Below are 16,546 nucleotides of genomic sequence, written 5' to 3'. Positions count from 1 at the left end.
ACAACTAAGTAAACAAAATGTTGGTACTGGAGTAAGCAAAGAATTACATTCTTAGACATATATGGCAGATAGGATTGAGCCTGCACAGTAATCGAGTCCTATCCCGGGGGAGTGAGCTCCATAGTGGTGTTCACTTAATCTGAGTGAACGTGCAGACTTGTCCCTGAGGAATCTTGTTACGTTTCCTGTGGTAGAAACCAAAATGCACTGCTACAGTGACGTGCAGAGAAAGTTTGAAATTCTGCTTTGCAGACCTTGACTTTCCAAGCTTTGAGCCAGCAGGAAATGTATGAAGAGAGCAGGGGAGCCAGCAGATTTTCTAAGCAATAGAAAGTTGGTATAGGTGAGCTGTGAGTTAAATGGGGTTGGTACAGACCCACGTGGTCAAAGGACTCCAGGGGCCGAAAATTTAGTTATGCTGGATTAATTCTGAGAGTAACAACTGCCTAGATTATAATCCAGTTCAAGAAAGCACTTTGTAGCTACACATGTTGGGAGGGCATCGGTCACTAATGGTGACGTTCCCCATGCAGATTCAGAGATTAGTGACTCTTCCGGGGAAGACAAAACGAAAGCCATCTGGCATCATTCCTTGTTGATCCAAACTAACCCAGGATAAAAACAGGTGGAGTGTGTGTGTATGTGTGTGTGTGTGTGTGTGTGTGTGTGTGTGTGTGTGTGTGTGTACACACATCTATAGGCATGAATGAAACAGGAAAAAGCTGCTGACTCATGGTTTAGGAAACCCAAAGTCGAGTTTTTCTTACCCTGAAGCACTAAAGTGCGTAAAGGTACATGTTTCAGAACTTAAAATGTTTATAGAAGACCAGCAATGTTCCAAGGATATTTCATGTGTACTGGATGTGCCTTTAAGCAATAAAAATTCCGAGAGCTGACCAGTATTGTGCCTCCATTTTAAAAAGTACCTAATAACGGACTTCTCCGTGCAAGGAGGTTTTCCTTTTCCTATAGAACATTTTAGGTTATTTTCTTCCCAGCCTTGGGCCTTAGCAGTGTATAATTCATTTCACGTTTATGTGAAGTGTGTGCGAATTCTATTTTAGCCTTATTTATACATTCTCATTTATTATTAATGGAATTAGACTTTATTTGGTGAGCAGTGGTCACCAGATTTTGTGCCTGACGAGGGCGCGTACTTTTCGGTAACTTCTATGTTCTTAAGCTTTTCCACACTTTCCCATTTGAACAGTGAAAGCAGTTGCCAGTTGGAGGCCTGAAGTGTCAAAGTTTAAAAAAAAAAAAAAATCACTTCCCTTGCTGCCAGTGGAGAGTTTTGGTTAGAGAGGACCACAGACAGACAGTAGTCAGGGTAACCAGAACAGTACTTGGAAAATAAATGCGAGGCTCTTTCCTCCTCGTGTAGCTGGAGGAGAGGCTGGAGTCATCACACTTGTCGCTTAGGAGCTGCTCCAGGGAGAGAGTTTAAAAAGAGATGCGTATTGATTCACCTGCCATACTTCCACCTCAGAGCTTCACTTCGTTTTTCTAATAGTTTTAAATTCCGTTTTTTTCTATTCTAATGACACGCTCCCTCTTTAACGTAGGTAAGGCTTTGTACTTCTCCTTGACCTGTTAGTGGCATGAGAGCATATAACATTTCCTAAGATTGCAGACAAGGTAGAACTAACCCTGGCACTGCCATTAGCTGGACCCCCGCTTCCTGCCATCTCTGGCCACCAAGTCACTTTCCTTGTTTGCGGCTACACCTCAGTGGTGGGAGTGCCTGAGGGTAAGTTGTTTGGTAGTTGTTCAGTGTTCATCTTTTCTGAAAACTTTGCACAGTTGCCAGCCAGCAGTTTGTTGGTTAAGATGAATCCATTCCAAAAACAAAGTTTTAAAAATCTATCATTTTAAAATGGTACCTGGCATCTGATAACTATAGTTTACACAATCATCCACTCATCTTTTCTTTTTTAAAATAATATTTTGATTCTTCCTAAGGAATGAAGTTGCATGTTTTGGACTTGCCTCAAATTAGACATGTGACTCTTGGACTTGGCATTGCTTTATACCTAGGAGGGGGAAGGCTCCGGGCATTGCTTTAGCTGTAACCATATAATGATTGTCCTTTTTTTTTTTTTTCCCTCCCAAGTAGCTTAATAGCATGTCCTCCATCCACTATATTCCAATCCCCAAGTTAATTGTTGAAAGACATTTATTGTATATTCAGTACCGATGTGATACCCAAATCTAATAGATAATGGTTTTGTGTTATCTGAGAAGATGAAAGTCAAACAGCAAATCCTTTCACTAGAACATGTAGTGGTTTCAAGAAGTCACTCATGAATTCTGAATTACCTGCAAATGGAAACTAACCACGTGTTCTTTAATTCAATATTAAAATTTTGCTTTTGCTTGTCATGTAGAATAGCTTACTCAAATTTTTGGTTTTAATTTCTGTCAGTTCCATAATCATTGCATGAGCATTCACCATCACCAAATGCTGGTGCTGGCACTCCTAATTTTCCTTCTTTTAATTTATTATTATTTCTAACTTTTTTGTTTTGTTTTTTAACTTGCAGTGCAAGCTTCACATAAAGCCTGGCAAGCCAAGGATGGTCCGCATTCACCTGCTTTTGCAGTAATATTGTATCTCTGCCATCTGTGTCCTTTTATTTTGTTTTATTTTTATTTTTTTCCCTTTCCCAGACACCATATAACGATTAACTCATTTTGCTGAATGTTGTTTGGTGGTGGAAAATGATAGAACAAGGGGATAACAGCAAAAGCTGTGTGCAGCCGGACTTTGTTTCTGGAAAGCAAATGATTTGCCTTTTATGCCTGTTCAGAGTGGCAGCAGGAAGCATGCCTGTTCTGTTACTTTTATGTTGCTTTGGACCAAGGGAAGGAGGCTAAATTGCTACATGTACGTCTGACAGGAAAACTTTTCACCGCCTCAGCAGCTGACTATAAACCTGAATAGCCATGACAACTTGCTCTCCTTGATTATTCGTCTCCATGACGCAAAAGGCCCTGAACTCCCTCTGTCTCTTTTCCACACCTGCCCCGAACCAAGGTAGCTTTGTATGTAGGCAGAACGGTGGGTAAGCTTTACCTGACTTTTACCCTTGCGTGGATTTTTTTTATTACTATAACAGCATCATTTGGCCTGGGTTGTGGGTCTGTTCAGACTGACTGTCTCCTCTTATGGCTTTAAAAATGTGTCTGAACCCCTGTGTCTCGAATCCTGGCCAAGTGGGGTTGTAATAAGAAAATGATGAGTCTGTTCCCTTGTATCAGGGCAACCATGGCCCTCTCACAGATCATACAACCTTGTTTAGTAGAAGAATCTTCTACTAAGGATGACGGGCTTTCCACAACCTGCCTACTACTTACAAGATCCAGTCTTTTCATAAACACACCTAAATCTGCTCTCAGTAGGCTGAGAGAGGAGGGCCTAATGACTGATTCCAGGGTATCGAGTGCTTCTAATACAGTTTTCAATAATTATGAGGAGAAATTTTCCAGCAATATTTAAAATAGAAAATCTGTTATAAACTGTATCATCTGCAGCACAAGTTTGAGGAGGCCTTGTCAACTTAAGGTAGAAAGGGGAAGGAACATAATATAAACCCACAAGTCAAGAAAGCAGAAATTCAGCTTCACATCCAGTTTCCTTGCATAGTCTCTTTATGATATTTGCAGTAAAGGCATGATGGGATAGAACAGCTGGTGTTTCAAATCCACTTGTCTTGAAGGAATGTCCTCACCTTTTCCTTCACGAAGACTAGCTCTACCTGCTCTTTGCGTTTAAGGCCCCAGTGCCCCATCAACAAGGGTTAGGACTCAACCATATGGCAGGACATAGACTACATGCCAAATTTGTATGGAAAAGGGCATATCTAATTTCTTTTCTGTACTTTTCCTTTTTGAGGCTTATCCTTTCATTTCCTTGATTTTTTCCCCCTCTAATAACAAGATACTCGCAGCTTTCTCTCTAACTCCGTAGTCTCCTGTTTCTTACTTGAAAGAATAACATTTCTCACGAACCTGATACTTCACCTCTGCATTTTCCTTTTGGCCTTCACTAGTCATACATTAATCAAATAGGATAGAATACACACACACTTACACACACTTTTTTTTTTTTAATAAGTCTCTAGTTGATTCCAATGAAGACTTTTTCCCCTTCTCTTTATCCTCAACCACACTATTATGGGACAGAAGGAATGGTCGTCCATGAACTGATTTAGGCTTAATTAGGCAAAGTAAGAAATCAGTTTCATGGAAGCCGAAACTAAGCTGGGATACAAACTGCAAACCAGAAGCAGCAATAGTGATATAAAGACAGGTTTAGGAGCTACTGGACCAATGTTTTTGTTTTTGCTTTTGCTTTTTTAATGATTCTAGTCTGAAGCTGGCTATCAGGCAGCATGCTGATTCTAACCATGGGCCGAGTTTGCTCAGATGCTGTGCACCAGACAGAAGCTTGAATACTTGTGTTGTATGCTTGTTCCAGCCATTGCTTGTGTGAGCATTTTCATGCCTTGTAACAGTAAATACACTTCTAAATTCTAAAAATGCATCACTTTAAAATTTTCATTTTACGTGCATCACTAAAGCCTTTTTAAAGTGAGCCTAGCCACGAAAGGCATCCAGCTGACTTTTTGATTCCAAGATTGTTGATTGATTGGATTGATTTTTCTTTTCCCATTAAATTTTTCACAGAAAAATAAATCATGTGGAGAGTCAGGGAATAAAAAGTCAAAGAAAACATATCAAAGCTTTTTTAAAAAATGCATTGCTCCTGAACTTTTTTCTGCCCCTGCTCCCTGGCCCTGTTTGGTTTGTTATTGCTGCCCTCTCTTCTTTCTGTATCTGTGCCTTTTTTCACAGTAGTCCTTGGCTCTGCACGGAATAAATGATACCCTCAAATCTAATTGGATGTGCTTTCGCCTTTGCATGTAAGTACGGCAGTAAAAAACCTTTGAGACCTTTTTGACTTTTTAAAATTAGAGAAACAAATGGGATAGATGGATTTTTTTTTCCCTGGAGGGGGGTAGGGAGGTATTGGTTTGAGGAGTCTTTGTTTTTTTAAAAAACAAACAAACAGAAAACCTAAATATATTTTAAATGGCTCACATTTATATCTTTTTTACAAGAAACACAGAGATTTGACTTTTCCTTGATATCCTTGCAAGTCAGAAATTACTAACCCCAGTCTGTTCTACACAGCATTGTGGGTTCATTGGATATTAGAGGGTCCTTGGTTTGTTTTTTTTTTTTTTTTTGGTTTTTAGTGTTTCATTTTTTTTTCTAGGTTTTTTGTTTTGGTTTGGTGTTTTTTGTTTTTTGACTGCACCGTGCGGCTTGTGGGATATTAGTTCCCTGACCAGGGACTGAACCTGTGTCCTCGGCAGTGAGAGCGTGAAGTCCTAACCACTGGACTGCCAGGGAATTCCCAGAGGGTCCTTGGTTCTGACTGTGTAAGTAAAGTTAGAATGAGAAACTACTACCTTCCACTAGAGAAAAAGCAAGAGGAAAATTTTTTTTTATGCTAGGCTCCCTTTATGATTGCTTAATTTTTGGTGATCTTGGTTTAATGGTCTTTCCCTTGTGCTAACTACTGGCAGGGAGCACCTTTTTTTTTTTTTTTTTTGGTGAGCTCTTGCTGGCCTCTCCCCACATCTTTTGTTCAACCATAAAGACCATCTTTTTGCTTCTTCTGGACTTTAGATGCCCGTAACAGTTGTTAAGTGCGGTAGGATGTGATGGAAAAGCACTTAGGAGAATTTACTGGCAGTTTAGAGACTATGTTTTCCCAACTTAAGGCTCTTTATTAATTGGTCAAGGTTTTGTCCAGAAAGGTCACCTCAACCAGGGGAACATTTAACAAAATGCTGGGCACAGGTTACTCACCTTCCTCCTCTGCTTTGTGATCTCACCAGCAGTAACACTTCATATCTTGTACACCTCACAAAGACTCGGTTTCCTCACTTTCTTGACATATCCATAAGTGTTTCATATACAAACTGTTGAATCGGGTTTTTCAGCTGTTACCAACCCATGTCATACTGTCTCTGTGTGGTCCTACCAAAACTGTCCATTCAGATCCCTTTGCTTTCCCATTTGCAAGTGTCTGAAGTTGTCAAGTCTCAGCTTCCAGAAGTCTCGGTTCCATTGACAGGATACATGTGTGATGACTCTTTAGGGGAAATGATGACGTACAAAGTCTAGATTGTATGTAGGTATGAAGGGAATTTTTAAAATAAGTTGAAGATTAAGCTGTGAACAGCATTAGAACTTTGTCTATTTCTTAATTTTAAAATATGCTGATATGCCTTAAACTGTAGTTGTAGATCATTGTCATTTTGCTGTTTGAAAATAACCAATGTGTTTTTAAAACTGTTATGTAATCTACTTTCAGTGTTAATGCAGAATTGTCATATATGTAAACTGCATGTTAGACACTTGTCTTTTTTAAAAAACTAAAATAATTGTATTAATGTGAAGCATATCATTTTTTCAAGTATGAAAGTAATCACTTAGCAAACTTGCTTGGTAATTTGGTGTCTGTTAAGGTAGGAGAGTGGCGGACAGGTAATCTATGCATATATCACTAGTGCCAAGACATAAAGTGGGGGAAAATATATTTTTACCCAAACATTGTGTGCCCTTTTGTGAGTTCTTTTTAGTCACTGTTTGACATGCAAATGTACACATGCTTATAATATTGGATAAAAGAAATAGGGATGAAAGAGTCTCGTGTTTTCCTACCTTGTCTGGACTTCAAATGCTACCATCTGGGCAGCACCAGCTCCTCCAAGATGCTTGCCACGTGATGTCCTGTACGTCATATTACTGTCTCTGCCACCCTTTCTCCCTGACTCCCGTCCCCTTCCACCCTGACTAGCGCCCCACTGCCCCAGCCGAGGCGTCCTCTTCTTCCCCGGCCTCCAGTGCTGGCGCTGCAGCTCACCCCCCCAGCTGGGCTTGAGGAAGTCATCCCTTTACGGACACACTGCTGTTCTTTCACAGTTTGTTGTAGAGAAGCTCCTTTTTTTTTTTTTTTTAAGCCTTTTAAGAATCAAATTTGAATCTGAACCTTTCTTTTTTCTCTTCTGTAGCTTCTTCTTTATGTAACCATCCTGTTGACAAGCCCTACTCTCTCCTAATGGACATAGAGCATTAGAAGAGCAGGAGCTGTCTGTTCACACGTGTTGGGGAAGAGTTACCTCATTTCCACCATCGCCTCCTATTCTTTTAAAGTCTGGGTCAAATATTGCACTGCTGTTTGTATTTGTCAATGTCTGTTTACAAACCACTGCCCATAGTGGTTACTTAAGTGACTTACCACCACCAAAAACAGTAATACCTAATACTACTACTTAAAAGGAAAGTGAGTGAAACAGAGAACTTGGGCCAAAACCCAAGGTAGCCCTGTGTTGGGATCCTCTTGCTTAGCTGTCATGTTCTTGAAGCTGCTGACACAAGAACTCACGGACTGAAGACAGCATGGACCCTAATCTGAGGGTCCACAGACTTGATCTCATGTTAACTCCAGACCTCTGTCCCATGAGTGACATTCTGAACAGCCCGATCAGGACCCTCTACCGTCAATCAGGTCATAAGATCGGGGCAACAATTTTCCTTCCTTTTGTTAGCTTTGTGGGTTGTTTTGAAGTTTGGGATTTTTTTCCTAAACATTTGATATTGCATGAACAAAGATGGCTGCATTTTTTTAATTTGGAGTGTTCTATTGATACAATGTTTTTATTTTTCAGCTGACCGTCTGCCTCTTGAGAGAGAGAAGTGGGCATCCTTCCTTTAAATTCAGGAACCATTGTTGTTTTATTTGACTCTTTTTCTGTTACCTGCACCCCTCATCTAAGTTTTCGGGGTTTGGGATTCTGTTTTGGAAAAAAAAAATTTTCCTACTTAGCCAGTTCTGTTTTATGTATTGGTTATTCAAACTTAGTTTTGGTATCAAAATTATGCCAATTTTAAGCTCAAGGGGAAATCTAAATGAAGTTTTAAGTCACAGAATTCTGTTTAAGATGCTCTCCTCATCTCAGATACAACAACAAAATCCCTGTGCTGTCACTGGGATTTTGACCTACAAGTCTTAATCATGTTTAAAATGTGCCAGTGTTAGGTAGATGACTTTTCTGCCTCTGGGACTCAATTTATATTTAAAGGTACCTTAAAATAACTTTCTGGCCCATCCCTGCCTTTTTATTTATTGCGAAGCTCTTCTTTACCTTGTGTCCAGTTTTTGTGTCCTGGACCATGGAAACAAACCCCCGACAAGTACATATCCTGTCCCAGACAACAGCAACAGTGACTTAACGTTGGTTCTGATCAGGTGGCTTACTCCACTGTGTCTGCAAAAAAAAAAAAAAAAAAATCTGGAAATCACTTAAAATACACCCACATGCAAACACACACACTTCTGCCAGTTGAGTCTGTGAGTTCTAATGCTGACTCGTTTGTGACAGGCTATTTTATTAGCAGCCACCTCTTAGGTGCAGTTTTTGTAGTCAAGGTACAATTTTCAAATTCATTTCTATTTTAAGGCATGAACACGCATTTTAAGTTACCTTTTCATTTCATTACTTGTCAATAGTCTGCTTATTTCCATCATTTTTTAGCCCCATAATAGGTGGATATTGGTGGCGTGAATTGCATCTGGTAAAGATCTTAAGAGTGTTCCCTTGTATTTAAGAATGGTAACATATGCTTCTGTTGAAAGGTGAAATGATGAAGCAACAGTCCCTGCTTCTTGAATCATTTGATTCTTGGAAGAGGTTATTTAGACCAATTGGAGGAGCTTGCTGGCAAGGGGCCTTCTTTACTTAGAAAGACACTATTATTAAATGCAATAAAATCAGGTTCATCTGAGCCATTAAATGATTAAAATATAAGAGTCAAGAGCCATCCCCTCCATACTACAGTGTAATCTGTAAGGACAGAAATTTGCTAATGATGTGACCGCTGGTTTGCGCGTGGATGGTGGGTATCAACTCCTTAACTGATGCTACAGCATGACATACTGTCAGGTTTGTAAGTTAAACACGAACATCCTGTTGTGTGAAACCACTGTGATTACTAAGTACAACAATTGGATTTATTTTTAAACTCCTTTTAATATTTTAATATCAACTTTACCCTATCACTCATATTTTAAAAGTAAATTCTGCATCAGATTGTAAAGACATTTTGGGGGCAATATTTAAAAAGCAAATTAGGCAGTATTTTTTTTGTTTGTTTAAGTAGAGAAATGTGTTATCTACTTCTGTTATTCCCTTTTTAATCTTCATGTTGGAGGAAGTGTAATGGTAATCATCTTAATGGGAGGGGCTAGGGAACTGGCTATTACACGCAGGTTGGCCTCTGTTCAGTTATCTAGGGAAAGTGGATAACAGACACCACTGGTCAAGTACACAGCTATCCTCCATTGATTTGGCATTTTACTTAAGGTGGTTCCTTTTCTCAAATGTTGATAAAACTGGTAGGTTCTCAAGTTCTCTTGGCTGACCAACTAAGAGATACGAATAATAAAAACTACTCGTTTATCTCAAGCTAGATTGTTGGAAAGCAGGGAGAACTGAGCCATCTGAACCTATTTCCATTGGTGATAGGCTTTTTATTTTTCATAGTCTTTAAAACAAAAACCTTACTTGACTTCAGATAGAGACTCGGCCTTATTGCTGAAAAGTGATGGTCTAGATGGTCTACTTGATGGTCTAGATGGTCTACTTGAGATAGGCACAGCACACGTATAAAGGAGAGACCTGATCTGAATTAGTATGTGCTGAGCTGGGTTAGATAAAATTAGGTCATCTTCCCAATAGGCTTGACCATACTTTTCCCCATCAACTGTACCTAAACGTCCTTCTTAGTTATTTTGGTTATTTTTCTGCCTATCATTGTCCCAGCTTATGGGTAAAAGTTCTGGATATCTGAAAAACTAAGTACATAATTTTCACTGTATTTAAATGACATTTCTATGCAAAACCTTTTGCTTTGCAGATGACTGTCATCTTTCCACCCTGGAGATTGACAGTGTTGGCAATGTGGCTCATTTTGAAGATCCTTGTACTTGAATCCTTAAGACCATGGTATTTAGTCCTTGAGAATGATACCATCTGGCTTTCAGATCAATCTCTAGCAAACAACTGGCACCCTCAGGGCTGGTGTAGAGGTTGAATGTGTTAATCTAAAAAGACTAATTGCGAGCCTCGGTATCTGCTCACCTCGCTTTCCAACCTTCCTATTCTGACAGGTAGCTGTTTACAAATGAGATCTTTTGGTTGTTAGTGGAACATCGTGGGAGGTACAGATGAAGACTTCACATCTGCCTCAAATCAGTTATTTGCATGCTGTGAGTTGAATGGCATTTCAGTCCACTATGGAAACTTCCTTTCAAAATCATGGCACCTAGATCAGAGGAGGCAGAGGCTATTATCACAAGGTTGGTCCCTGTCAAAAAGAAAACTTGTGTATGGTGGGGAGGGTGCGGAATAACATTCCACGAAGAACTCTGCTTAACCATGCCTTCTCTGCACCGTGCGTTGAGAATACTGAAGAGTTGCAGTTCTAGCTCTCCTTGCCCTTTATTTATATCCATCCATCTTTCCCACACCCCCCCCCCATTCTTTTTTTTATTCTATATACTGCACCAGGCCTACATTAGGTACTGTGGATGTAGCCACGCACTATGAATTGCATGTCTCTCTGCATACCTCAAACACAGCAAATTCTGGGGGTAAACAGAAAAGGTAAGCCCTTTCTATGCTAAATTGTGAGAGAGAGTATTCTGAAAAGCAAAACCCACCTCCACCCCCAATTGCTTTTCAGTGGTTTCTTTCTTAAGGTTGCCCTTCTTTCTGGAGTGTTCTCTTGCTAACAAAATAAGCTGTTTCTGAGAATGAGAAACCAGTTTACTGGGCCTATGCTTTTCTACACTGCCCTACTGTTGTGTAACACAATAAGGTCAACAGTTTTGGCATCTGATCTGCTATGAAGGTTGTACTTCAAGAGTCAAGAGAAATGGAGAGGTTCAGCCTCCTGGAAACTTCAACACTAGTGTTTTGTGCTCTCTTCAGATTTCTCTATCTGATAAGACGTTCTTGGTTACCTCTCATGACACCTTTTCAATAATCAAGAGATGGCCCAGGGAGAGTTATGTCTGTGTGCTACACATGGGTCTTACATCATAAAAACCACTGCAGATGGTCCCTGACTTAAGATGGTTTGACTCACAAGTTTTTGGTTTTATGATAGTGTGAAAGTGATATGCATTAAGCAGAAACCGTATTTCTGAATTTGGATCTTTTCCTGGGCTTGCAATACGCAGTTTGGATGCTCATTTCGCTGGGCAGTGGCAGCGAGCTGCAGCTCCCGGTCAGCCAATGCAATCACAAGGGTAAACAACGGATACACTTAGAAGCATTGTTTTTCAATTCAGTATTCAATAAATTCCATAGAATATTCAATACTTTATTATAGAACAGACTTTGTGTTAAATGATTTTGCCCAACTGTAAGGTTACTGTAAGTGTTCTGAGCACATCTGAGGTAGACTAGGCTAAGCGATGATGTTCAGTAGGTTAGGTGCATTAAACGCATTTTCGACTTAAGGATATTTTCAACTTACGATGAGTTTATCGGGATGTAACCGCACTGTAAATAAAGGAAGGTCTGTAAACTCATCAGTATGGTGAGGGAAAGCTTTCATTTTAACTCCTTAATGCAAGCTGTGCTACAAAGCCTGTACTTCATCTTCTCTGTCCTAATGATTGGTCAGATCCAGCTCAAAATGAAAGCAGCAAGCTTTTGGGAGTTGGCTATTTTCAAGTATTCTCAATTCGAAGTTATCTTGCAGGACCAAACAATGAACGAGTATTAGGATTTTTAATTTGCAAAACTTTTTTTTTTTTTTTGGTACGAGACATACTTAGCCACCATCTGTCCCAAACCATGGCAGATATTGCTAATTTCCCTCAGTCCCACACACACAGGCCTCCTATGGCTTACGTGATGTGAACTTGTAACTGCAAATGATGCTGATGCATTGCTTAGCAACAAGAGGTGAGCGCTCAACTGCTCATTCCCACACAGTAAGCCCAGTTTCTCCCTGAAACTTAAAAAGATGTTCTATTTTTTCTAAAAGCACCATCTAGTGGCCAAAGCTCAAAACATTATAAATGAGCATAGGAGACATTCTCCTGTTAACACAGTTTAAAGGCTAGTTTCAACAATTTTGGAGGCTTTAGAAATAACAATTACATGTTAGACAAAACATCATATCTCAAAGCTTTATCCTTTATATTTGGTAAGTCGGAAATTGAACCTTGTTAAAAATTCTTGGCTATGTGGACAATTCTCTAATCTTCAACCTGCTATGTCCCAGGAGGGTTGTGAAGAAAGACATCTGGCACAGTATCTTCCCTTTCCAGTTGGAAATGTACAAACTACCTTAAGGATGAAGATAACAAGGCTCCCCGTTATGCCTGCTGAGCGTCAGTGGCTTGAACCACATTGTGCTGTTTCGGGCAGTGATGTTCAAGGACAACTTACTTTCTTGTTTCAGGAACTCCAAAGGAGTGAATTAGAAATCCTGAAAATCCAGGTATGTAAAGAGAATAGACAGGACATACATACGTGTTGGTTCTAATGACATAGGAGAAAAGAAAGAATACTTCTTCGGGGGCAGACGCCAATGTCTTAACTCCCTCAATGGCAGGACTGTAGGCTCCGATTCTCATCAGCTTGGCCAAGTGAGGAGCTACGCTACAGCTTCTTTCAGAGCCGAAGGCATGGTGTCAGGAACATTTCTGACAAATCAGTTGTATCAGTCTTTTTAAGTGGCATTTGAGAGCACTCTCCTTTCCCAGCCCTCCCCTCCACACTAATGTAAGACATCATCTGCAGAAAATTCAGTTCTCCACAGGTAACGAACTTCAACCCTGAAAGACAAGTAATTGTTCGGCTACTCCTAGTAAGAGCTTCAAGAGCTAGAGCATGCACTTTCACTTCTGTTGAATGGAGGATTAGAGAAGAACTAATTTCTCCCATCATGTTTATTCCCTTGCCTTTGCAGAGCCTTTGTGGAATAACAGGTTTTCTCACCACCAGGAGGCACCAGGCAATCGTGATCCATAAAGCTCGAGTTTCCAAATCTTGGAAGAGAGTAATTGTGGTGTGATGCCAAGATTTAAGACAGGTATCTTGGCACAGGCTAATGAGAATAGTTTCTGATAAAACAGGATCTAATTTAACAGTAGGAACATTCTTAATGAAAAGTTCCACACTGTTCAAGAATGTTCTGCTTTTTTCTGTCTCAGTCCGTGAGTTCAGGCCCCAGAGAGCCAAAGAGCTCATGGTAGCGCAGGTCTCTGGGACAGTGGCAGGGAGATGTAACTGAAAGGGTGCTCAGGAGGGGCTGGTCTCCAAAGTACTATCATTTAACTGATCTATGGGTTAAATAAGCTTTGAGGCATGAGACCTAGCAGCAGCCCAACCATTCCAATTCAGTTTCCCATGAAAATACTTTTTTCCAAACGGACTTACCATCCATTTTTGATTAGAAAGCCTCAAGATCAAGAAATTAAAATATTATTTCTAACTTCTGTACCATCTGTATGTAGCAACTGGACCACAAATGAAATATTCTGATTCTAGACTCAACTTTATCCCTAGCTTTCTACATAACAAAAATGTTCCTCATTTGTTAAGTGGAAGTGGGCAGGGGGTTACGTAGCATTTATTTTAATGATGAACATTTGTAGTTGTGGACTTCCTGGAGCTCCCACAATTCAGGAGAATTAAGAAACAGAACCAGATGAAGATTAGGATAAGTGGGATTTTTTTTTTTATGTGTGTCTGCAACGCCAGCTTCATGCTGTCTTCACCCCAAAAATAGTTCATTCTTCTAGATTCCTTCTTACTCCCTGTACTTACTTACACGTAAGTTTCCCCCTTGACTGGACTACAGCAGGTAGCCAGCCCTACCATAAAAGAATTTAAAAGTCAAATGCTGACCGGAGAATACTCTTGCTCTGCTAAACCAGAACAAAATCAGTGGCTTAAAAGTGACAGGTTATCTAGATATGGGTCTGTGTCTGCCCTCACAGTTCCTTAAGCTAAGAATTTACTGTTTGGAAGGTCACAGTCCACCATGTCAAAACCTAAACTCAGTCACATTTAAATCCCCCCTTTCTTCATGTTTTATTTTCTGCAAGCATATTAGGATTTTTATCATCTTCCGTAGTTGAAATAGCAGTGCCTATCTAATCAAGAACTTGCACTTCTTCACAAGCAGGAAAAAAAGAGATAAAAAGGTTAAGGACAACTTTTATTGCTACCAATCAGTACATGGTTCTGACTGCAGTACCTTCTTCAGGCTGCACAGGGAGCTCAGGACCCAGAAGTCATGAAGAGAATACAGGTAGGCTGGGGAGGCAGGGGGATTAACTTTTATCAAGTAAATCCTAATAGCTTAACATAAAACTAGGGTACTGAATTCAGTTATTACATGTTACAGATCCAAATCATAGAGCTGCCCCAACATCTAGACAGTCTCTCCTACTGATTATAAATGAGTGAACTGAACAGTTTTTTTTAAATCTAATTTTAGTTGTTACATGTTTCTTTGGTGAGCACCTGGATATATTAACTTTATCACAAATTCTATTATACAAATGTCAAAAATGCTTCCAACAAATCTTAAGAGTGTCCTAATCACATGCCACTTTTAAGCTTCAATTTAAGATAAAAATGAAAATATTTTGTTTCCAAACTCTAGAAATTGAAAGGAGACAAACAAAAATCAACATGGTAATGGGAGTCCTTTTTCTGTTACCAACTCTGATTCACAGGCAATTTTGAAGTACCTTTTTCAGATTAAGCTGAATTTGAATCATGGATTATAAACATGGCTGTCACTGAAATAATTTGTTCACTAAATTGCTAAAAATAAATTTTCAGGGTTTCCTCATCAGTGGAAGTCAGGCTATAGGTCAACATGCATAAAATTCATTTAGTATTCAAAGAAGCAGCAAGCAAAAGCAAGAGGAAAATTAAATCAGGATTCTGGGACAAGGTTTGCTAGCTAGGAATTTTGGAACTTTAAAAAAGAAAAAACACTGAACGTGAATTTCTGACACAGGGTAATCTACATTACATTTTAGCAGAGAAAAGGGTGGAACTGACAAACACTACAAAGAAATTTTTTACTTAAAAATTTTTTGATCTTGAATTTTCCACTTTTTCTGGTCTTTAAGTGCTTAAATAATGTTGAATTATAATTAGCCATACAAGTCAACAGGTTTTTTTTTTTTCTGGCTCATTTCCAATCAGCCTGGTAAGGTATATACCTTTATACAGCCTATCCTGTTTTCCATGTTCCCATTCCCACAGTAGTCTACCTTAGTTTGCGCTTGAAGGTAACACCTGGAGCTACATGACAGAAACAGGCTGCAAAGGTGGACAAGGGGAAGTATGTCCCTCTTGCCTTGATAAATCAGTGCCACACACAGAACCCACATTTTCTGAAGCATTATCTTCATTATAGAGCCGTTTGATCCCATCATAGAAGTCGTCCACTTCCATTTCCTCTACTTTGCGTTTAGCAGAGGTATGCTTGCACCCACTGGCAGCTGGGAGATGATGGTAGAAGGCTGCTGTACCTCTGACTGGCACTTCTGGTTTGCTGTTGTCCTTGGAGAAATCTGGGCCTGGGGCAGAGGAGGGATGTAATCTGAACACTCCTTTGTCACAGGTCACCAGGGTGTGCTTGAGGGGACGGTAGACATAAACGGAATTTAGAGGCAGGGAAGACTGCAGAGTAGAAAGGTGATGTGCCACAAGCTCCCGACAGTGGATCAACTGGGAGCTATCCATCTGAGCCCGGGGGAAAGAAAACACAAAGTTGATAATTAATATAGGCTGTCTGTCGTCTTTGCTGGCCACTTTTTCTCCCCGTGCCCTCTGCCCCCCAAGATTTCTCTCCCCACATCTTTTACCTCAAACTCGTCTACTCCTCCAGCCTACCTATCATTTTTAGAAATTGTGTCCAAATCTGTATTTGTATTATAAACTTCTTTGGAACTTGAATTCTTTATTTGCAATTGTATGCTGTACATCTTCATGAAAGCTGAAATTATTCTCTTTTGTTCACTGCTATATATTCCAACATATGCTGTTCAGGCTATCTCCCCTGTCTAGAAGGCCTTTCACCCTACCCTCCTTTTCTCTTCCAACCTCCTTAGTGAAGACCAAGGTACAGATAAACATAAAATCCATTAAGCATTTAAAGAAGCAGACAGAGGCAAGAAAAAATTTAAATAAGGGATGGGGAAAGGCTGACTAAGAATTTTGAACAACTTAAGTATTATTTTGTTTTTAAAACAGTAAATGGGAACCTTTGACAAGTTATATTTTTGTAGAAAACAGCAGAATTGACAACAATAAGAAAAAACGTTCTTGCTAATGTTTTTAATCTGGGAGTTTCACTAATTCCTTCTCATCCTTCAGGATAATTCAGGTATCAGTCCTTTTTGAAGCCACCCTTGACTCCCCTT

The 16,546-nt window shown here is 39.7% G+C and overlaps 2 protein-coding genes across 12 annotated transcripts in view; one reads left to right on the top strand and one right to left on the bottom strand.

The window, feature by feature from the left end:
* SEPTIN11 (septin 11) overlaps positions 1-14,182 on the top strand; it is a 124,301-nt gene extending 110,119 nt beyond the window's left edge. For 2 of the 8 annotated variants that reach the window (XM_060012316.1, XM_060012315.1), the window contains one exon: positions 4,858-6,986. In XM_060012316.1, the coding sequence (XP_059868299.1) occupies positions 4,858-4,882 (25 nt within the window). In that variant the 3' untranslated portion in view covers positions 4,883-6,986. Of the gene's footprint in view, positions 1-2,543; positions 6,997-7,088 lie in introns of those variants that run through there. The other 6 variants (XM_060012312.1, XM_060012314.1, XM_060012313.1 and 3 more) reach the window with 6 other exon arrangements.
* A 119-nt stretch (positions 14,183-14,301) lies between these two features.
* CCNI (cyclin I) overlaps positions 14,302-16,546 on the bottom strand; it is a 32,325-nt gene continuing 30,080 nt past the window's right edge. For all 4 annotated transcript variants that reach the window (XM_060012322.1, XM_060012323.1, XM_060012321.1 and 1 more), the window contains one exon: positions 14,302-15,866. In XM_060012322.1, the coding sequence (XP_059868305.1) occupies positions 15,423-15,866 (444 nt within the window). In that variant the 3' untranslated portion in view covers positions 14,302-15,422. The remainder of the gene's footprint in view (positions 15,867-16,546) is intronic.

The sequence above is a fragment of the Delphinus delphis genome, chromosome 5 (assembly GCF_949987515.2).
Source record: "Delphinus delphis chromosome 5, mDelDel1.2, whole genome shotgun sequence".
NCBI lineage: Eukaryota > Metazoa > Chordata > Mammalia > Artiodactyla > Delphinidae > Delphinus > Delphinus delphis.
Note: the sequence above shows the minus strand (reverse complement) of the source record. Positions and strands in the feature narration are given on the sequence as shown.